The sequence below is a fragment of the Eufriesea mexicana genome, unplaced genomic scaffold (assembly GCF_001483705.2).
Source record: "Eufriesea mexicana isolate 0111107269 unplaced genomic scaffold, ASM148370v2 scaffold1852, whole genome shotgun sequence".
Taxonomy (NCBI): Eukaryota; Metazoa; Arthropoda; class Insecta; order Hymenoptera; family Apidae; genus Eufriesea; species Eufriesea mexicana.
This window is the reverse complement of record NW_016909934.1, coordinates 29,690-53,571: the sequence shown is the minus strand read 5'-3', so window position 1 is coordinate 53,571 and position 23,882 is coordinate 29,690. Positions and strand designations below refer to the sequence as shown.

The window sequence follows — 23,882 nt, the reverse complement described above, 5'->3', positions numbered from 1 at the left end:
GTCGCGCGCGATAAACGGATACGCAAAGCGGCTATTCTAACGAGTGGCTTCTTTCGACCGAGTGTGCTCGACATGGTGTTCATTCGCGCTCATGGTTTTCACGCCGACACTTTTTTCCCATCGTCATTTACGCTTCCCGGTGCGACTCTCGCCAGAAATCACTTTATACTTTCCACGCCGGCGGACCACGTTCCTCCTCTACGGTTATAATGCACGTCCCACGCCGAGTGTATCGAATTCAGGTCGAGTTTATCGAAGCGGGGTCGCCGTAAAAACAGCCCCGTAGATATAGCCACTTTTTATGCATTCGCAAACTTTCGCCGACTACTTCGCGCTTCGACGACCGTGATATTTTCCTATTGCACCCGAGTTCCCCCCCGGCGCTGGTCGCAATAACCAGAAGACACGAGCACGATACCACCCCTATTTTTAACTCCCGGACAAACCCCTACGGTGGCGACCTCTAACGAGGAATTTCCAAGTGTACTCGGTGGCATTCAAGGGCAAATCGGAAGGTTAGTAGCCGATGGACGACCTCGGGAATCGATGCCAAGAATCGGAGGAATCGGAGGAATGGTCGGGAAGAAGCAAAATGGCGAGAACGTGCGCGAGGACGCGAGAGTGGTAGAAAGTACCCGGCGTCTAACGCCACTAATGTACATTTAATGTCTCAACTTTGAATGCGGTCGTGCTCACCGCCAGAGATAACATCTTAAATATGTTTTTGCATTTACGCGACGAACGGGGGTGACCGTCTGTCGGCCGAGAAGGGGTCGGTGGCTGGGCCCCGAGGAAGAAAGTTTTCAACGGCAGCCACCAGGTACTACTGTACTTTTTCCAAAGGATTTCCACCTTTTCCTCGCCGCTATTTCTCTTTCCCCGGCACAAAGGCTACATCAAGAATCTACGATCTCGCTGTCGACCAGGGGAATACCAGAAGTTTTTCCATTCGCTGGAACGACGGGAGAAAAGACGTAAGCACGGCCTCCTCTTATACCCCCTCGTACATGAAATTTCCTTCTTTCTCTCCCCGTTTTTCCCGCTGTATTTTCAACCGCGACGATAATCTCGCGCCCAAGAACCGAATGTCGACGCGATCGTCGTCGGGATTTTAACGCGAATCCTTTTCCCCCGACGAAACGGCGAACGAGCCACGATCGATGCTACGAAGAAGCCATCGAACCACGCGAATTCGTCCGAGTGAAATAGTTTCGCAGGTGAACGGACACGGGACGCATATCTGAAAGGCAAACAGCGTGTATCCTCGCATTCCGGGATATTTTATCCCCGCACATTCGTCCTCCGTTCGACGTCCACCGTCGTTACCCTCGCTTTGCGGCTTTATACCCCTGTTCGGATCTCGCCATTACAAGCGACCAGATTTCCCGGTTTCAACCGACGCGATCGGTCCGGTGAAATAAGTTCCAGCCTCGGGTATACATGTCCCTCCGAACCACGCGAAATAAACTCCCCTAGCGGAGCTTCCGGTGCAGCGAGAGTTTCCGGTACCGGCGAGAAAAACCAGAAAAACGAGGGAAATTTGATCGAAGGATCGAGTGGAAAATCGAGCGATCTGGCCCAAAACGTCTCGGATCTCCAAAGTTCGACGTACGTTCTCGGGTATACAACGGTCGCGACGATTCAACGCCCTTTCGCGCCGCCACTCGACCGACGAATCCGTACGATCATCCCGGTGTCTACGGGAAGCAATTTGCCAGGTGCTCGCGACAGAATCGATGAAAACCGACAATAACCACGCGATCCGCTGCGTCGGGGCGCCGCCGGCCAATGAACCGACGACGATGCGCGCCGCGAGGACTCGAATTTGCCGGGTTAGGCACCGTCGACGGGTTCGTTCGTATGCATAGTCGGCTATGCTGATTGGCTGACACGCAAGTCGGTGCACTCCCGGCGACCAAGTCCGCGAGCACTGGATGCGACGCCTAGTTGCGCCCGTTGCCTGGTTACAGCCTCGCGTCTCTCGCGTTTCGACTCGTCGCCGGATATTGCATACGCGTTGTAATAATATGTATTTAAATTAGCGGCTCAAAGCGAGCCGAAATTACGTCGTCGCGCGAGAAGCTATCGGCGAAGCTCCTTCCGCGACGCGTTCCTCCGACGCTTTATCGCGATCGCGCGACGAATCGCGATATGACGGCGCGATAGGGCGTCGAATCGATTCCGGTGGAAATCGATGCGCCGTTTTTTCCGAGTTTCGTGGAATAGTTCGGTGGAGTTTCGCCGAGTTTCGCTGGACGTAACGACGAGAACCGCTGGAAAGGGAAGAAACCTCGAGTTTCTTTTCTCTTACACGGGGAAGAAGCTCAAAGCGAGGAACAACGGAAGTTACATCGAGTTAACGACGATTCGGAAGACAATCGTTGATCGTTACGACAACGCTGCAGTAATTTTCTTTCATCAGACGGAGGCAGGACTTTGGGAAAGGGGTGGAACTGGCATTTACCGTGGCGGAACGTCAGGCTGCATTTTAACGAGCCCGATCGCGTCGTAGGACGGGGTAAACGATGCCTCGAACGATATTTCGGCAGCCACGGACAAAGTCGCGAACGCGTTGCGGAGAAGTACTTTATTTTTGGTCGAAGCTCGAAATTCGCGCGTGTAGGCGAAAGGATGAGACGAACTTGAAATATTTCCCGTGTTATCCAAAGCAGACTCGGTTATCGGATATATCAAGGGTGGAAAAAAACGCAGTACCGACGCAATCGGAAAATACTATTTTTTGCCCTTCTCGTTCCGCAGAACGGCGAGCCCTTGCCTTAAAAATTGGAAATACTCGAGCGAACGGCGGGAAATGGAACCGTGTGTAATTTTAAAGGATTTCCGATAAAGGCCGAGAGTTCCGATACAAACATACCGCAGAATATTATACAAGGCGAAAATGTAAATTGCCGTGAAAAAGAAGAACCGGAGGAGGGGTGAAATTAAAAGGTCGGGATTGAAACCGCCAAGACCAGTGGCGTCGTTTCAACGCCGAGCACAGAGGCAGCAGGATGTACCGAGGTTCGGTGCCGAGGTAGCCGCGGCTACGTCGAATCGTTTAAAACTTGGAAAATGGCCACCGAAGCGGGCCCGGAATTTACCTCACGACGCTTTAATATATCTTGTTCAACCGGGGGGTGGTGCCGAAGTGAAGCGAACCACCTCCTTATTTAGCGATAATTACGAGTTGCCAACCCTTGGTTGGCCGTCTTCGTGATCTTAAGACCTCCCGCATCGGCTTTCCCTCCATTCAACGAACCTCGATAGCACGGCGAGATTGCACGTTCAATGGGAAATTGATTAACGTCGCCAATACCAACGGGTGATATGTTTTATCAGCGTTTACCGATAACTTATACCTCGTGCCTACTCCGACACGCCGATCTCTCGTGCACGGTAACGCCCTGATGGTCGACAGTTTCCTCGATGCCTAAACATTTATACCACGATCCGGAAAATCGAGAGTCGATCGGTCACCGTTTCATCCGCGACGTCTCACGGTCGTTTGCGTTGAATTTTGGCGCGATTAACGCTACTACGGGTGACTATAGTCACCGGTCACGAGAGCCATCTACACAGGACGATTGACTATAATCACCGGTTACGAGACGCCATCTACACAGGACGGGTGACTATAGTCACCGGCCACGAGACGCCATCTACACAGGACGGTTGACTATAGTGTCACCGGCCACAAGAATTGGACCAAAAATTAAGACAAGTGCTCTCGTTTTGCTTAACCCTCTTCGCAAAGAATTGCAAATATTGCAATGATCGGCTTTTCTTTTCCTTTTTTGACAAAAGACTTGGCCCCGCATGCTAAAGACTGTGCGTACGTTATGTTTCCACCTATGACACGGCGCTTCGTTCTATTTCCGATCTTCGGGTATCGGCGAAAACGTCGGACGTTAATCGCGTTCTCGGAGTAATTCCTTTTAGAAGAAGACTCGATATTCGTCCGGGAATCGTCTTACGTATGAGCAGCGTAAAATGCAGCTGCGGATAGACCAAGCTTCGCGTGCAGGGGTGGGAGACAGACCGCAATGAAAGTCTCGTTTTTCAAAGGGCATTTAAGCTGCTTTACATTTAACGAGCGACCGGCTGAATAGTTAAACCGAAGCGAACGATAAGACGAATTCGTGCTATCGCGGAGGATACCTAGAAGCGGTACAATTATCGGTATTTCGCGAGCAGTGCACCGAGTCTGCGTGCGGCAATTAGGGGCAAACGCGTACGTATATACGTACGTCTGGTCGCATAACAGATGACACGGCACGTGTGCCAGAAGTGGCGCTTAAGAACCAAAAATTTGTGTCCCCGACGAAAGCGGCGTCGTTATCTCGGCAGCAGCGGGGAACCTGGTTGCTGACGTTCAACGGTTTTAAATCGAAATTCGATTCTATTTTCTTCCTTTGCCCTTACCCTTTTCTCCCCCTTTCCTTCCTTCTATTTCTTCTAACGAGTTTAGCAGCGAATCTTACCGAATTCGCGAGTATTCGTCGCATTTCCGAGCCGTTTAAATGGTTCGCGCGCGCAGCTCGGTCGCGGCACCTAAATTCCGGGGAAGTCTGCGGTGCGAATCTAATCGAAATATAATACTAATTTACTTGATATAAACCAACATTACTTTCCCCGGTGTAATTATTTACCCGGGCATTCGTAGTTGCTACACGTTTCCCTTATAATTACGCGAATTCCATTAGCGCCGGCTGCTATAGATCTAACGCGCGTTACGCGAATCACTTTTCTTCGTCGCGAGCCCCGAAATTAGAATAGATTCCTGCGCTTCCGCCCGAATTAAATCCCGAATTACGATCTTCCTCTATTTTTCCGGCGAAAAATAAATTATAAATTCGCAGCGACAAAAATTCGCATTTAGAAAAATGAAAGGTACAGACTTACCCTGGCACATGATGGTGACGATGTGGAGTATACTGATGGTCAAGTACCGTCTTCTTCGCTGATTGTCCGCCATTTTATCGCCGTTCCGCGTCTTGCACCTCAAAGCTTACTCTGCAAGCAGAAGAGACCGATTTATTGGACACCGCGACGAATCGTGGACTCGTATGGATCGGTTGGATGAGACCGAGCTCGAGGATGGGAATAAAACGAGGAAACGGATCGAACGTCGATATTCGTGGATCGACGAAAAGCGACGGTCGTCGCTGATTCGTTCGGTGGAACGAGATACGCTGGTATTTTCGCTTTCGACGATTCAAAGCCCGCGAAGGATGGCGGGAAAGTGGCGCGAACCTCGAGTGACCGATACGACGGTATGAAAAGGATCGCTGGTAATTAATAAATACGCCTGGCCTGTCATTAAAGGCGCGACACCGGTGTACGTAGCGAGCGCGGCAGGAATATGTAAATACGCATCCATCTAGCCTAGGATGCACATCGAAATGCATATTGCGATGCACGGCGTATCGTTGATTCGTCGATACGTCGGAAATCCACGGGGCCGTGAAATCATTAACGCATGGCTAAGTCAGTGTAATAGAGGGATGCTGTAATTAACGAACACCCAATGTTAATCAGGTTTATCGGGCTGTAATATATGTAGAGCCACTGGAGAAGATACAGACTGTATTCGCGTGCAGCGAACGTCTACGCGGGAGATACGCTGCGGAAATCAGCCTCTGAGACGGCTCGATGAGCGGGATGAAAAGGTAGGAAAAGAGGGAAAAAAGGAACGGGGTGGGGGTGGAAGAGAAGCGAGAAGACTTTTCTCCGGGGAGGAGGAAAGAATTGAAAGGAACACGGTTCGAAGTGTGATTCGACTTGTAGCATCTGGAAAGAAAGAACGCCGAGACCGATGAGAGGCGGAGAGAGGACCCTTTCGCGGCTATAAATCGGCCAAGCCAGATATCAAACGTGCTCGTTGGTTTATTTAACCGCGAGTCACCGAGCCCGGCACACGCGCGACGCTGGATAATTCGAAAACGAATGGAAATTTTAATTCGATTAATTGCCGGAAATATAATACCAACGAGTTCGTAAATTAAATTCCACCGTGCAGTTTTTTGCCGACGAGAACACACGACTTGCGCCGCTGATGCGAGACGGTCTCTCGACCCGAGAGACCGATATTTCGAGCTAATGATTAAAGTAACACGAACGTCGGCTGAATTTATTTTATCGTTCGCTCCGAAGTCTCGCGTATTTCGCTAATTACTTATTATACGCGATTTCTTATCGCTCCGTCGCGGCCCCCGTGCGTAGATAGACGAAGAAAGAGAGAGAGGGTTGAGGAAAAAGGGAAATAGAATATTAAAATGACACGCGTATCGCGGTGGAAATTCTTGCGATATCCTCGGTAGACAGCGGCTTTAATCGAGCTCGGGGGAAAGTTGGAAAAGTGCAGCTCCAGCGTATTCGCGACAAAAGCGTTTTACTCGGCCGTAATCCGTAGGCGTGAAATCGATTCTCCGATCTCGTAATCTCGCGATGCAAAGTATTTTTACCGAGTGGAGTATCGGCGTAACGAAGGAATTCCATCTTCGTTGAATTCCGCCCCGCTTTTCCTTGCCTTTTTACCGAGCGCACGCCATTTACAATTAATATTCCCCGACGACGTACAATGCGTGCCATTTGCCCGGCACGAGATCGCGTACGAGTAATCCCGATCGCTCGATATTTTACCCCCTCGCGGGTTTGCACCGGCTCGACGAGCGAGAATTACAAATCGATGGAAAAATTTCGCCTTCCAACGCGGGTAACATTGTCGCGAGGATTTTTTCCTAGCCGCTGAAAGCTGCCGGTGGGTGGTCTGCTCGAACGTTAAGGGCCGTAACCGTGTAACTTGATTCGTTGCGTTATTACAAGTTTTACGAGTTAATTAACGGAGATTTTTAGAGTAATATCACACAGGCACTTCGGTAAAGCGGCTCTTGTTATTACATCACGCTTTTACACATCCACGGCGTCGAAATTACCGGGGTAACTCCAGCTATCGCGCTCGACCCATAATTAGTAAACTCGGTTAACGACATGACGCCGCCCGTTCACCGACGCTATCGCGGCCCCTGTATTTTTCCTTTCTCTCCCTTTCCACCCGTTTTCTAAACTCCTTTCCACACGGTGACAAGCCCCGGCAAGTGCAAAACAGGAAGTTACACGTGGCCTTCGGCATTATCCGTTAACCTTTCGTTGCTCGCGGATTGCCGATTAATAAACGGTCGCGCGACTTGCTTGTCACGTCGTAAACAAGTTGGAACAAACTGTCGGGACCAACCACCCCTCGATCGGCGATCGATCGATCGCGTCGCATCGAGGCAACGTTCGCGGACGTCGATCAAGAATTCATAAAAGTTGGAATTTACGACGCGTGCTCCCGTTGTATTAACGCGTTCTCGTCGCCTCGGCTTTCGTAATACGAACGGAAACAGACGCGAGCTGCCGATGATTTCGCTCCAATTTCCATCCGCAACTTTCCGCGATTATTTTCCCCGTTGCGCGGAACAGCCGGCTGCTGCGCGAGAATAAACGCGCATATGGAATATCCGTGGTCGTAAAACGATCGCGGAACGAAGCCCGGCGAAGAATACACGCGCGTGTGCAGGGCAATGGAGAAATTGTCCGATTGGATTTTTCCGACGTACCAACGAGTATCGTGCCGTTTTTACGGGTCTGTTTACCGTTAATACGGCAAACAACCCCTTTTAACGGCGCCGATTGTTTAATCCAATTGGACAAATGGCCGTTAGGACGGCGAGCAACGAGCGTCGATGCGTCGGTTCGGATCGGTCCGCATCGAGAGAGCTGCTGCTGCCCGTCCAGATTTACGAGGCGATTTACAAATTGGCGGTTATTGTGCCCCGCACGGAAATCAAACTGTCCTGTAAATCAAAACGTCTGCCAGCGTTCATTAAACGTCAGGCAAATCCCGGAAATCGGTCGTCGCAACTCGGCCACCGGCCTCTGACCGCCTCCGCCTCCCTCTTTCTCGATCCACCGCGCTTCCGTTTCGTGTCCCGAATTCGCCGTGTACTCGGCCGCGAAAAGTCGTAAACCATTTTCCCAACCCCCCAGCATCGGCCGCTTTGTTTTTTTCCCCCGTGTGCTAGCGTACACGCCGGCCAACGAAATAACTGGACGCGCCTAGAGCGAGAGGACGTCGTCGAAAATAATCGTTTAATCCGCGTGCCCGTGACGAATCCCGGTTTTGTCTGTTTCCGACGTCGCTTCGCTTCGTTCCTCCTTTTTCCCATTTTCATTTCCCCCCGGTTCCCTCTCTTTTCCATTTTTCTCTTTCACGCCGAGCGTGAGTCCTTTAAAGAGACCGCGCCGCACAGGCTCGCGGTATGAAATCGAGCTATCGGAAGACGAGGTGAAGCGGACTTCGTAAATCTCACGGTTAGTTTGAGCTGGAATGATACGAGATTGGTCGGAGGGTAAATCAGGGCCGCGATGCTTACCGGATCGTTCGAGAGATTGATGATGCAGGGGTTGATTCGGTCGAAAGTGCAACGCGGCGAGGTACAGGTTGGAACAACGATGCACACAGCGACGTGGAATTTAATGGCGGGTTCGTGCGACCGTTGTAACAAAGGCAACCAAAAAATGTCACCGTAATTGCGATCGTACGGTGGAAATCACGTCTGTACGCGTGAACCAAGTGCCACCGGATATGCCGCGCCGTGATTCCTTCCCTGTCTCCCTCTCCGTCCCGGTTTTTCTTTTTCCTCTTTATCGGTGACGTTACTTTTATCATCCGATGTCGTAAAGGCGTGCTTGCGAAACGTAGCTGCCAGGAAAGCTCCGCGACGAACCCCGACGCTGCGGAGCTTCGCTTATCTGTCGTCCTTTTCACGGGTTAGGTTAACATCGGTTAACGCTCGATTTTTATAAATAAGGTGGGAGCTTTATAGGGAAGACGGACTCGACTAAAAATCTCCGCCGTTAATTCGCGATTGATTTATGAACCGAAATTGGGTAGAGGGTCGTCACGGATGACGGATCTCTCCGTGAACACCATCTTCGAAATCCCTCGGATGAGGAGCTGGACAAAAAGCGACATCCTGGAACGGGAAGGATCGCGCGAACGAAGGAGACAAAAATGCGAGAAAAATGAAAACGATTCGTCTCGAATCTTTCTTTCCATCCTTCATCGCGATGTCCGACCATCTTCGTTAAAAACGTTGCGAGCGTTTTGCGCCCCCTCGCGTACTCCCCCTCGACGGGCGATTTTCTTCGCGATCTCGACCAACAATTGGAACGAAACGATCGGGAAGATGAAGAAAAAAGTAGAGAAAGAGAGAGAAAGGGAGAGAACGGATGAAAATGACGATTATTCGAGTCGCCTAACGTTTCGTCGGCTAACCTTGCGCTCCTCTGTCCAGCAATTTTCCTATTTGGGTCAGGCGAGATGACACGGCCCGTGGACTCTACCCCTCCGTATCTCTGCTATTCCGGTGCGATCGTCAACGACAGAGCAGAGAGAGCAAAGGACGATATAGAGGGAATTGAAAGTACCAAACGCGAGGAAAGTCCGCTCTTTCTTTTCCCTCGTCGGTCAGAGATTGCTGGAAACACAGGCGGGGCGAACAGCGGAGGCAAGGATGGGGGTAAATCCGTGGACGAAATTCGAGCTGCAATTTCCACGTCGAACGTATTAGTCTCGTTAATTCGCACGAAAAGCTCCCGTAACGAGAGGGCTCGAAACAACCGAGATTCTTTCCTCTCTTTTCCTTTCCACCTTCGTCGAACAGCTCTCGACGAGTCGATCGTTCCACGATATTTAACCGCGAGTGACGTCGTCACGGCTGCTCGTCGTCGAAGCGACGTCGAAGCGTCGTCGGAAGAGAAATCGGTAAAAATCCAAGGCGCCGTAACGCGAATGAGACAACCGGTAACAATGGCAACGGGGTAACGTTCGAGGGGACGCGAATTTCTGATTACCGGGGATAATTCATCCGCGATAGTCGCGTTCGCGATGCAACGACGGGGTCGGGAATTTGCGGGAAAACTCGAGGGCAAATCGTGAGGCAAACGCGAGGGTGGTGGCGCGATTGCGACAAAACGTTCGTAATTACATTCCGGAAGTGAGCAGGTCGAAAAGCGACGTGGCGTGCGTTCACGGTATCGTTTTGTGTCTTGGATAATTGCCGACACGCGATCCTACCACGTATACCAGCCGGTCGAATATGGGAACATCGCAGTCTGCACCTGCTAATGCGCCGTTTCACGTGCGTGCGCGACATTGTGTAGTCCGCATTCTGTAAAAATAAAATGGCCGTTAGCCACCGTCGAACCGGCCCACCCCGGGGTTAACAAGTTTCTTTTCTCCCGTGAACTGCTCGATGATTCATATCGGCGGGGTAACGGGGTAGGAAAGCGGGGAAAAGAAAAGAGGAAAGTGGAAGGAGGGGTGCAGAGGAAGGGTAGTAGAGGTGAGTTAAATTCCTTTCGAAGGGATTTATTTTCGATCGTGAAATACGGGTTTAAGAGTCGCAGTTTGCGCGATGCACGGTGATAGGAGTTATCGGAGGAGAAACTATCGCCATCGACAACTTCGATAATAGCCGGGACAATCGCGGAGGGGTGTATTTATCTAATATTAAAAGTTCTTAACTACCGACACCGCGGAAGCAACAAAAACTGCCACGCCGGAGCGACGCTGCGAGAGGGAGAAGGAGAAGGAATAACGGAGGGGATAAGAAAAGCACGAGGGTTGGAAAAAAGAGGAGGAAGATGATGAGACTCTTTGGCGAGCGCTTCTTTGGAATTCGGCGAGCAACCGAAGAATGGGCTTATTCAGATCAACGTTTCTTAACGAGGAAAGTTGTGCTTACCGGCAGCTTCGTGTATTCTTCAACGATCTGATGGAGCAAATCAAAGAAGCTTCGTTGGGAAATTATTTTTTTCTCTCTCCCCTTTCTCCCTACACCTCCCTCGCTCTCGACCTCTCCCTCTTTTCCGCGTCGAGATACGATTTATTCCTGCCCGACTCCGCCGCCGTCGTCGTCGTCGTCGTCGTCGTCGTCGTCGCGTTCTCCTCGTCTTTGTTAGCCCTGGTACTCGCGCGTAAGGAAAGAAAAACGAAAGAGCGAATATCTATACTCGGAGTTTTTATCGTTTCCACGTCCCGTGCCTATTCCTGCGCGTCTATCGATCCTCTTTATCTCGAATTCGCGGTAAGAATTCGACCGAAATCTCTTTATTTCCCCGCGGTAGGCGTGTGAAACGTTTTCCCGATGATTGCACCGCGACGACGCTATCTCATTCACGGCACGAGGGGATATTTCCCCGCTGGGAATATAATCATTCTTTGTAACGCAAAAATGTGCATCGGCGAGCTCGAGCGTTCTTTAACGGTTAAGCGTGCACGCTGTCGCGGAACGAGGGGAATACCGCGGCTACATTTTTCCGATCGGCAACGTATATCTTTGTAACTGTAAGAGCACTTCGACTCGAGCACACTCGAAAAACCGTTTGAAGTCATCGAAAGAAAGAGAGCCAGATGGATGGAGGGGATGTAGCGAGACGAGTTGCTGATGTTTGCGTCGAACGGACTCAAAGAGAACACTCGTCGCGAGAAGAGAGGAGACGAGAGGATAAGAGAGGGGGAGAGTTCGGTATCCGACGAAACACGGACAAATGCCGCGAATCCATTAGACACCCGATTAAAACTTCACGGATTCGACCACCCTCTTCCGTGATTCTCTTCGTTTTTCCTACCCCCGTGCGCACCCCGTACCCCGTGTACCCCGTGATCTCGCACACGGCCGGAGAACGCGAGGGTTATCGCGCCGTTATCGAGCGGATTTTTCCACGAAACCGGTAAACGGTTACGGATGGAAATCGCGTTCGACGAGTAACGTTCGGCTACCGAAAGGATCTCTCTTTGATCGGTTCGCGAACGATAACGCGCAACGTAAATACAGGCTTTCATAAATCAGGAAAATTTAGAGAGCGGGCACCGCCGGGCGTAATACCGGACCAATTGGAAATTTTGATTTATAGCGCTTATCAAGAAAGTCGACAAAGCTCCAAATCCCCGATACGTTAACCCGGTGTAACTTCGAAAGGCAGATAATACGTACTTTTTCACGGCAGTCCGTGGATTTCCGGGGACATATCGTCGAGGATCCTCGAGCCACCTTTGATTCCACGGTAAGTCTTCGAGATTCGATATTACCTGTACCACGACGGCTGTCTATGAAACATTTATCTCACAGCACTGATCGACCGTTCTTCGAGGACCGGCGAGGATAACGGTGACGTCGAAAATTCACTGCGAATCACGCGCCACCAAGGATATCGATCGATACGCGGTTGTCGGTCTATCTTTGGATTTAACAGTCGACACGGATCTTCTTCCTGGCTTCTCTTCTATTCTCAACGGCGAACGCTCACGATCGTTGCACTCATCTCCCCCCCGCCGTATGTGTCCCCTTTTAATTCCACGATTTCGGCTTGTTACCCCGCACGATCGTTATTTCGTATCGCTCCGATGAAATTGATCCACGTACTGCGACTCCGAAGCCTCCCTCTCGCCCCCTCGCACCCTCTCTGTAACTCGCGATATTTCGTCCGATGCAGGAGACCGACGTGAAAAATCGTTGCACGCTGTTTCGTTTTTAATTAATAATGTTACCGTTGTCTTTCGTTCCCTTTTTTTTTTCCCTACCCCTCGATGCCGGTGCGTTGCGCACCGACTACGTTTGATTAATCGATAACGATAACGGTCCTGCGGCACAGCGAGTGATCAGCGTAAACCGCGTGCAACGGACTTCGATAAATGTAGCTGGTTATTTATCGGTAAAATCATGCGTGTGGTACACGTAACACCGCGATAGCAGGAGGAATGCGATCATTCGCACGACGCCAAGCCTCTGATCACCGGTGCACGATCGATCCGGAAATATTATAGTTCCGTTACGGCTGGTCGGTGAACAAACGATCGCTGATGATCGTCATAAATCTCGAGGACGATTTACAGACCAGCGGATTTCGCGTATAAATCCACGGCAGCGGAACAACCGAGACTATTTTTATTCGGGCTTATTCTTACGTGGCCATTGATAATCACGCGAACGTGTATCGCGATTTATTCCGGCCGGGAAAATATCGCGAGCGAGCTCTCGCCAACGACAAAATCGTTCCCGATTCCGGCCTCGCGAGAGTTCCCTTATCGACACGGTTCCTCGAGGAAAAAAAAGAAAAACAGAGTAACCGAGCGACGGATTTTTGATCGCAACGATAGTTTACACGGAGGGTGTTCTCGGATGATCGTCTACACGTTCCCGTTCCAATTACAAGAACGCCACTTCGGCACGTTCGCTCACCCTTGCCTGTCGATGACTCCCTTCAGCGTCCGGGGAATAAAGTATTTTACTTCCGATAACAAACTCCGTGATCCTACCGATATTACGATCTTAACGAATCTACTCTATCTTCCATCTGCACCGACGCGAACCGCCAAGCCGACGAGTCTCCCCCGGAGCGTGTCCTCTGGACTAAACTGGAAACGAAGATCTTCCAGGACTCGGCGGATCAGTCGGAATTGTCGGGATTCGAGAACGAGAAACAAAATCCAAGGAAAACGTAGGTAACGCACGTTCGTAGGCAGCGTGCGAATGATCCGAGTCCTGCGTGATTCCCGCAACGTCGAGGATCGCACCGCGCACCGGCTCGAACCGAACTAAAGGCAACTGTGGATTCCTTGCCTCGAGTTTATCCCGAGGGAGCAAGCTTGTGGTCCCCCGTCGGGTCCTGGAACGGCGCGAACAACCGCGAACAGCTTGCGAAACTCGAGCGAACGGAGCAACTCGCGCGAAAGAAACACCCGCACCGTTGCAACAGTTCGTCGTAACGACGTGGACCACGGTTAACACGACGACACGCCGCGGTTGACTAGCTCGTGGTACGACATCCCGAAGCCCCTTTAGCCACGACGAGGCTACTGCTGCTGAATGCTGGCTGCTGCTGATGGTGGTGCCGGTGCTACTGCTCTACCCGCCTCGTATATACTACACGGCGAACACGGACACGCGCGCCGGCCTTGCGCGAGCGCAATACCCTGCGATTCCGGCAGTAGGGGTTGTTTGATGCCTGCCTCCTTCGAAAATCCTCTTTTTTCCCTCGCACCGCCGCCTCTTCGGGCAGATTTCGCAATTTCAACAGCCGCGCCACCATCTTACGCGTTCTCGTGATTCATTAGGAAACGTTGTTCGTTAAAACGAAGAAAAGAAGAGAGAGAAAGTGGGGGGAAGAAGATGTCGCCTCGTCGTTTGGCTCGAATACACGCTTTGTTGTCGCTTTCCCATCGGTGCTGTAAATTAAAAATACGCCTATGGGATCTTTTCGTTCATCTTTCTCGTACAGGCGATGGTCATTTTTCTGAAAATTCGCGTGGGATCCGCGCTCGTTGTTTCGAATAAGCTTCCTGTTATCTTTCCACTTCGGAACGTAAATTAAAGATACATATGGGGTGATTTTAGTCTATCTTTTCAGCGGAATAATTGCGATTCTTCTGAAAATTACAAGAGCTTTCGGTATTCGGTAGACTCGGAGTCTAAAACTCGAGCACTTTCGTAGTTTGATATTCGCGTTTATGTTGCGCTTTGATATCGGGAAAGTAAATTAAAGATACAAAAGTACGGGGATTTCGGTGGATTTTTAAGTGGCGTAAATGGAGCAAGAGTGCTGGACGAGTAGCAGAGACTGGCAGACGCGGGATCTAAAGCTGGTCTGAAACGCGCGTTGCAGACATCGATGTGACGCGATCCAACGGGCTTTATGACTTTATTGCCTGGGTCAACTATTGGCTCATCGCTCGCTTCCGTAACCTTTGACCTTAGCTCGAATTTATTCACCTGGCGATTCGTTTCCTCGGGAACGCAAATTTCTCGCCGCGGTATACGAGGGGACACGATATCGATCGTCGGTCTCTTCGATCAAATCCGACTTCTCTCGTTGTCGCTCGAGCTACGGTAGATCCGCGTTGTTACAACGAGAATAAAATATTTATTCGTTAAAGCGTGTACGCTTCGTCTCGTAATTTCCATAGCTCGATCAAACGTGACTCGGCTCGTTAGGGCGGCGCAAACCGAAGAAAAATCCTCGCGTGTCGCGTGTGCGAGAATTATAAATTCGTTAATTAGAATCGCGATTGACGAACGTCGCAGTTATTGATCGCCGTTAATATTTGGTATCAGGGCTGCATAACGAATAAATGGTAAACAAAGAAAGTAACTTAAGCGTTGATTTTAATATGGATCATTTGTTCTGTTTACGCACCAATATTTACACGAAATAAATTATTCATAGCGAAAATACGTTCCGTCGCAAATAAACATATCGGAGCGAATTTATAAACATTCGAACGTAATGCTGGTAAAATCGAGCCTAGCGATATGGAATACGCTTGGACAATAACCAGGGTGAAATTCGGGGATACAAAGTGTCGGAGAAAGTGCAACATCTTCGAGGCGTAATCTACGCCGATGGAGGCATAACAATGTCGGGCACACGCTCAGCCGGTTTGCGCTCCCGCATCGGCGATATACTTCCGTGCCGATCGAGCTGAACCAACTCGTAAGGAATTCCTTGATACTCGCCTACCGAGCAAGAAAACGCTTCGCCAGCAGACCTTCGCGAACCAACAAAATTCCGAGACGTCCTCCAGACGCGTATATCTCGCGATAAACACGAGCATCCTTCCGCGACGTGGCAGCGAATAAACGACCAACCGATGCAGACTGCATCGCCACGATTCCTCCATCCGGTCCATTCTCTTCGCTCTCTTCGTCCATCCCTACGCGTTGATGCGTTTTCGCAAATTAGCTGGGAAACGAGAAATCTGAAACGACCAACTTCGCATCTTCGCCGATAGATGGATTCCTACTCGAAGGAGTAGGTCCTCGGTGAATCCTCGATAGAAAAGATTCTTGGATAGAAGAAGTAAAAGCTCCTACGTTAGTAGCAAGTACTAAGTATTCTCGTTTGAGGCAGGGCCTGCTAGGAAGCCTTACCGACGAGTCCACTAGCAGGCCCAGGACGAAACGCTGGTCCCCTCCTTTTCCTTACGTCCTTCTACCTGCTGCCCTATCACAGCACAACGCCAAGGAGACGCTAACGGGGCAGCACCGTAGGAACCGCAAGCAACACGAAGATACACTCCGAATTAAAAAACTGTATTCAAGATGAATGGGAGCAATTAGAATTATTAACCTTTTCGCTTCGAGCGCCGCTTATAGGCAGCATCCACGAGATGACCTGTGTCTGCGTCCACGCGATAACTCCTGGGTACGGACCCCATATATCCGGCATCCAAGTGCAATTTGTATACGATTGTTTTATTCGGCACAGTTGTTATTTAAAACTTGGGAAAACGTACAGAAATATACGGAAACCACACGCGCCGTGCATATTTCCGGTGCACACTTGCGTTCAGTGACGGTACTTCGGCGAACTGAACTGCCGAAACGAAAGGATTAAAAAGCTGTTAAATCCTTGCCAAAGAGAATGAAAGGAGGAGCCACAAGATAGTGAACATTATCCGGTCCCTACGCTCCGGCATTAGACTTTTCGTTTGCACCCAACTTTTCCACTGGGGCCGTCAAGTGGGCCTACACGGAACAGCAAGTAAAACAGGCTGGGCGTTTGACGCGTTAAACATTATTTCTTGATTTATCGCTTAGTTAAATATGCTAACATTTTGTCACACTATATTGCCTCGCGTAGCGACCTCAAGGGTTCCGAGTCAATGGGGGCCAGCCTGGGTTATGTCTTTACGACCACCCTCCATGACTCGAGGACACGTGGACCACGACGCGTTGGGCCAGAGCTGGAAAAGTGCAGACAGTTCGTTGACGACCAGAGTACGGGTCAGAACATTTTCCGAAAGGGATACGATACTCTCGGTGCAGCCCCCCCTCGTGCAGAATCAGCTCTAGTGAAATCCGATACGGTGCTTTCGTTTATTTAATCCCCCCACGATATCCCTTCAGTGAAATAAATAAAAATTACGTTAATTTTAAAGCGTGCTATCTCTTTGTCCCGGAGTGTATCCATAGAGATCCCCATGGGGGGATCCCGACAAATCTAATCTGGATCCTACGCAATTAGCGTGGGCGAAGCTTCCACTCTTTTCATCTATTTACCTCCGCCCCGGAAATGTTTCGATATCGGTAGAAAAAATATTGTATCGAGGCCCAGGATTCTCTCTGTTTGCCCTCGCGCCGGATAGTACAGCTCGGGGTACACATAGGGGACAAGCGACGCGAGATTTCCTCCGCGAAGTTCCACCTTGATCGATGCGTTTCCTCATCTTCGAAAATTTCCCAGCACTCGCGGGAAACGCGAAGTTGGAGCGATAGGGGACGTGCGGGTCTTCCGCCATGACACTCTGTTTACCGAGAATTCACCGTACCCGTTGTTCACGCGAGTTGGCATAAGGAAGAAACGGAACGGACGGGAATATCGTACCGCGGCGCGCGTCGCGGCCGCGATATCGCGTTTATCCGCTGTTGAAAATTCGCCTTGTCGCGATCTTCAGCGTAGCCCGAACAACGGGTAATCCTACTGTGTATAAACACGGATACGTATCCTTTATGTTGCTCGGATAATAACGTTCCCGGCGCGAGATGAGGCACGCTACTTTCCTTTGAATTTCGCCGTTTCATCGCGTTCGAAGAACGGGTCTCACGGGGCCATAAACACGCGTAGTTTTACCCGTTAAATATCCCCGACTGATGGCCTCTTCTCACGAATGTTCCCGCCGTCCGGAGATCCCGATCTAGAAGAGAGATCGAACTCTCGAGAGATCGAGAAGATCGAGTAGAAAGGGTGGAAAACAAAGGTCGAAGGGGTGGAAACTATCCCCGTGTCGCGATGTGTCGCGGGAAATACAAAAATTTGCAGGCAGGAAATTTCTAAAAGCAACGGGCCCGCTTACAAAGAGGCGTCGCGGCGAGGTGGGAAAAGTTGCGCGAAGAAATTCAAGGGGATTCCCAAGTTTAATTGGAAGAAGAGGATCTAAGTTGTTCCGGCTAGCGCGAAAATGTATTACGCCGTTTTAACTGACGTTGCAAGTACTTAAAGTAGCATTACCTATTCATCCGGAATAATGCGCTAACTACGAAGAGAAACCTACCGAATGATCGATGCATCCCGGCGCCACACGCAGGCTCCGTGTTATAAATCCGGAACGAAGATTCGCGTCGACTCGATCGACTAGATCCCGAAAATCGTCGCGAAATCGCGTCGATCCCCAAGAGACGGATTCTTCGCGCGCGTGGAACAGTGTGGCGCAGCAATCGCGGCTCGAACCATCGCGAGTCGTGCGGTTCCGTTCCCGGGTAAGTGGTAAAACCTAAAGTTCAAGCTGACAAGCCCCTAAACCGCTCGTAATTATTTCCTTCCAAAGCAAATTGCCTGTCACGGAATCGGTTCAAACCTTAACGCGTACAATCGCATCAGGTATGCTGGAAGCACTTGGAGACACTTCTCTGGAAATACCGCGCGCACACCTGGCTCTGTGTCTACGTTCGCAGCGGGTAATGCCAATTTGTGACGCGTAATCCTTGCTCCCATGCGTAAGCACGCGACGCGAGGAGAGACAGAAAAGCAGCCGCTGTTCGTACGTGTCTACGGGAGCCTCGACATCGTCGCCTATCCGTAACCAGACCAGGCTTTCAATTCCGACCAGCAGGAGAACGCACAGAGGATGGTAACGAACGCAATGTCGGGGCTTCGCGTGGAATCGCAATTAAATCTTAAAAGTGAATCCACCCGTCGATGGATGACTACGCCGTCGACATAGAAATTATCGTCGGTCGAGAAAGCGATCGATCGTCGAATGGGGAAAGAGATGGGTCGGGACGAGGATTAATTAGAGGCACCGTGAAAAATCCGAGGTCACAGGCGTCTGATTCCGGGCAAATGCTCCGTCATAACTTTGCACTCTTGCCGATTATTCTTTAATCGGGTAGGTCATGTAGTACCACCATCCTCGTGGATCGCGTTAATCGCAATCCGCTATCCGTTACCGCGAATCCGAATCATCCGATTTCTTTCACACCCAAGAGATTATTCCTGTGGTAATTACGTAGGATACTTTTAGGACGTAGACTTATAATTAAGCGCTAAAAGCCCATAATGGGTCTCTTAGTAGCTAAATCCTAAATGCTGAGCAATTCGTGACCCGGTGTTTATTTTGCATTTTAATTAAACTTCTATAATATAATATTGTCTCAGCTCGCCGTACACGAGGCATCGTTCGGAAGCCTAATTTAAGCTATTAGGCTTTTGGGCCCTAGGAGGTCGGGGCCAGGCCACGCGAGGTGGCTTCGCGCAACCCCGGCTTGCCCTGTCGTAAACGCTCGGGTGAGGATTGAATTTCCTTGAATTTCCCCGTGAGGATGACCCTTAGGAGGGCCTAACCTGGAGGGAGAAATCCTCTCCACCCCCGACTATGACGTGGAGGGAGTTTCTCCTCCTTTGGGGGAGGCGCTTGCCTTCTAAACGAGCTAAAAAGGGCCCGTCCTGAAAGATAGTCCTCAGATATAGTTATGTAAAGTCAGTTGACAATTGTCTAGTCTGTTAGTCATTTAGTCAGTTACAGTGATAGTCGAAAATCGAGAGTCAAGAGTTCGTTAGTCGGCAAGAACGCAGAATAATGTCTTGTCAGAGATTTGCTAGTATCGACTTCGCTTCGGTACTTCGTTAAACCACCTCCACCTTGATCCCCTACAATTATGAAAGTAGCCTAATCGCGGGTCGTACATCCGACTGTAAAATATCGGTGGAAAATGTTATTACGAAAAAATTACGAAAATAAGCGAATAATCCACTCGAACTTGAGCTGAGCCCAACGTGAATAAACAGGAAATTTCGTAAATAACGTAGTACAGTTTAATTACCTCGTAACGCGAGCTAGCAAATCCGAAGTCCTAACAATTCGTTCAACGTAATTTTACTTTTTCCAAGAACCGTCGTACCGAATTAATACGCGGATCTGTTTGCCAACGCCCGGAGAATTTTGTGGAAACTTCAATGGGATTACAAATATCTCGTGAGCAAAAGCTGGTAATTTAAAATCCCGCTCTTTGCCTTTTCAGCTACACACGTTCCCGCGATTCAAATCAATTTAACGCTTGCAAAGGCGGAGAATCGCTCATTATCGATCGTTACTCTTTTCATAGGAACGGCCGACGTTACCTATATCCCCCGCACCCTGGGATCCTCGTTGCGCCGGGCGAATTTTCATCGAGCGAGCAAAAAGGCACCGAAAGCTATTCCGAGCTTTCTTCCCGTCTATAGGTTTTCATTATTTCGATGCATTACACCGGTACGTGGCGCCGGACCATTCGCAGTTCCAATCTTCCCTTTTATTTTCATAGAATTCACCGCGGCGGCGATGGCCGCGATGAGGAGGGTCACGAGAATACCATCCGCTTATATAACTATAAGGGACTTAAATGTAACCGCGAGAAATAAGAGCGCGCATAATAACTTTATCACGGAAAGTGCCGAGTAACAGTTTAATAAACGCGATCGGAGATTGCCACGCGTATCCTGAATACCCATTTATAGCGATAAATCTCGAGTCGAGGGTAACGTTGCCCTTAAATGAATACTCGGCAATAAGCCGTCTGCTATCGGACGAAAAATTGTGCGAAGTTATTTCGCAACCGTTCATCGAGTTTCGCTCCTACAGAGAAACAGAGGCGTGGAAAATTTCGACCGTGCCCCAGCCACCCGGCAACCCTCTGCGCCGTGCCCGACTTGGTCAATAATTACGCCGCCGGGTAATTAGCTGATATGATCTAAGAAGATAGGTCGTTCCGACGAGACAAAAGAATGTCAAGCACTCTATTATACCTTGCCACTCCTGTTTAACCCATTATTTTTATATCACCTCGTAAACTGCAGGCTCGATTGTTGCAGTTTTATAGCAAGTACAATCAACGGATATCATCGATGGAATTACGAAGAAACTTCCTCGTTAAGTGCACTTGTAATTTTAAATAAGGATCTTCGTGTCACCTCGTTTCGCAAAGGCCCGAGCAGCGTCGAAAATTTATTCGAATTTAAACACTGAGACCGACGAGGACTGGTCCTAAAATCGCAAGAAAACGGGGCTACCCCTCGTGGATTTTCTTCGCGAAGCCAGCCTGTCAGCCCCCGATCGCGATGGATCTATCGTCGGAACGCAGTCGGTTAAAGATAATAACGGGAATTAAGATTCAAAGTGCGTGTCGCTGTAGTCGAGACACGAGTATATATCGTAGTTTCCTCGCAAAGCGCGAGCTACTCTGAAACCTGACGCCCTTACTAAACTCCCACGCTAATTTCAGGCCAACCCTCTTCTCGTGCCTACTGCAAACCCCGAAAGTTTGAAATACGAGGATGAATTTTCATCGAATCGACCAGAGAGATCGCGACGATCGATTACGTCCAAACGAGACATTCTCGTTTCGCGCGAGTCAAAATGGCGGAACGGTATCCTTCCAGAGATCAGCGACATCGAGATCTTGACAGCGCACTGCAGCGGGGTGAAACGTTGCTGCCATAGGCACAGAGGGATCTCCGGCTACTGTACTTGCTATAGAAGGTGTAATACGAAACGCAATTATTTTGCAGAGAATCTTGGAAAATCGCGATACCGATATCCGCGATGCGCACGCGTTCGAACGTACAGATATATAACGAATTTCGCGGAATGACGCGATTCGCGGAAATGCCGCCTAATAGGAAGAACCAATAACAGGCTGGATGTTAACGATGGCAGGAGGGGCGTTCGTTAATTATTTACAAGTTTATCGATGCATCGAGTGCAGCGTGGCGTAAAGTAAAATTGACGCGAGCGACGGTTAAAAATTGGCAAGCGGCTGCTGCGAACCAATTTCTTCGTTCCGCAACGATAATTTGCTGATACGCGGGGGGGGGGGGGCGCATTGGATAAATATAACAATTGAATCTAGCTCGCAGGCGTCGTCTCGTTTCCGTCAAGACATCTCTTTCCTCGCTGACATTTCATTCGGAAGGATCCATTATTTCTTGCGCGTGAAGGGAAAGAAAGAACAAAAATGGCGAACGGTCGGGGGGAGTGGGGGAGCTTAGCGTAGGGGATGATTCGTCGCGTTACATCGTTTAAGAGGTGAAACGAAGGCGACAGTGACGTGCAGGTACAAGCCGATAAAAACCGAAGGATGATATAGAAAAGTTTGGAAGATGAAAAAGGGGGGGAAAGGGGGTGGTAAAAGGAGGAAATTCGTAGGATGAAAAATGCCGAACTGCGCGGGTTGTGACGTAAAGCTGAGGCAGTCTTCAAAACTAAAAGGCTGCGGTGGTTGCTGACGCTGTTGTAAGTAACAGATAGGTCTGGGTAATTGCTTCACTTAACGAGAAACACGTTCGACCCTTGCGTTCGTTCCCGTTCTAACAGAATCCGATATTAACCGTCGTGCTGTTTGATATAGTTCGGTATATTCCGTGCTGCGTGCATTTTGCAAGCTCTTTCGTCGTGCTCGTTTGTCTGACGCCTCCTGGCTTCCGTGAATGTTCAAGGGCCTTCGTTACAACGTTCAAGGAATTTCTCCCCCGGAACGTGCCCTTTCCTGCCTCGAATCTCGCGATGCATGATTTTTCCCCGTCTTCTCGAAGTTTAATTATACGTGCGCGTATGTAACGCGCTGGCACAAAAGCACAGGGAACTCGGGGAAAATTATTTTTCACCGTAACGCTTCGCGCGCGATGTTTGCGAGAGCAAGGGTAAACAGATATGACGGGCTGATTAATGAAAGTTATTTTAAAGCATCTATTTCAGGTTCCCGAATCACTTCGAAGCAGCTACTTCGAACAGGAATTACTAAGCAGAATTTCGACTATTGAATATTATACCGAACGCAAATATGCTCGAGTGCTAGCATGAAAAGGAGAAAGAAATAATGAATATAACTTTATTTATTCCTACAATGTATCAAGATAAATTGACTTTTACGAAGCGAATGCCATTTCAGCAGTTTCATAAACTCGGCCATTGCAAATTTTAATAAAGAGTATGTTTAAACAACCGTTTATACCTTGTCCAAACACGTTGCTGTTTTTTTAAGAAAGGTATTTAATTGAAAATCGGCAGGATATTGCAAAAATATCGGGAACGTGGAAGGAGAAAATATTACGCGTTACCATAGATCCGCGATGAATGGTAAAGGTACCAGCATACGTATACGAAGTTCCACCCCTTTCAACCACCCTCGTTAATCAAGATACGCAAGCGTGCATTTATAATATTTTTCAGACTTTTCATCATTAATTTCTAATTATGGACGTTGAATTAATTCAGCAAATAACGCTGTCGCTATTTTTATGTCCCATCGGTGAACCAAGCAAAGCCAATACAACCTCCATGGAGCGTTCTGCGAACGGTGAGTCGCGTGCTTTTTGATTCCTCTGGTCACCCACCATGCCATAGGTTGGAAGATCCAAAATGGCACGGATGACCGACTGTATTTTTTTTATGTCACAGCGAGTATAGTGACCACGAGCACCTCTGTACCCGTGTGCGCTTTATTGGTTTATTTTTCAGCTCAGGCTACGACTTCCTCGCGTATAAATATTTTCACAAATCGATGGAATTTCTGAAATATTTCATAATTTCCCGGTAACTACACGGTATTACGAATTACGCGATTTTATTCCTATTCTTGGTTACACAACTTTATTTCCCTTCACGCGTGCACCTATCGCTCAGGTTTACGATAGAAAATGCGAACAAGGAAGCGACGGGCAGGTTGTTTCACAATGAAAACAATGACAGTGAGTGGACTGACTTAGAGAATTTGTTTCGACGATGGGACCACTCTAGTTTGTTCTCAGCCAATATTTACTTCCATTCCAGCTCATTGAAACTTAATTATTGAGAGACTACG

General features: G+C 49.3%; 1 protein-coding gene across 1 annotated transcript in view; it reads right to left on the bottom strand.

Annotated features, from left to right (window-relative positions):
• Nucleotides 1-23,882, bottom strand: part of LOC108549230 (Dpr-interacting protein zeta) — a 284,709-nt gene that overhangs the window by 233,839 nt on the left and 26,988 nt on the right. The window contains exon 2 of the mRNA XM_017902519.1: nucleotides 4,903-5,013. Coding sequence (XP_017758008.1) covers nucleotides 4,903-4,975 — 73 coding nt within the window. The 5' untranslated portion in view covers nucleotides 4,976-5,013. The remainder of the gene's footprint in view (nucleotides 1-4,902; nucleotides 5,014-23,882) is intronic.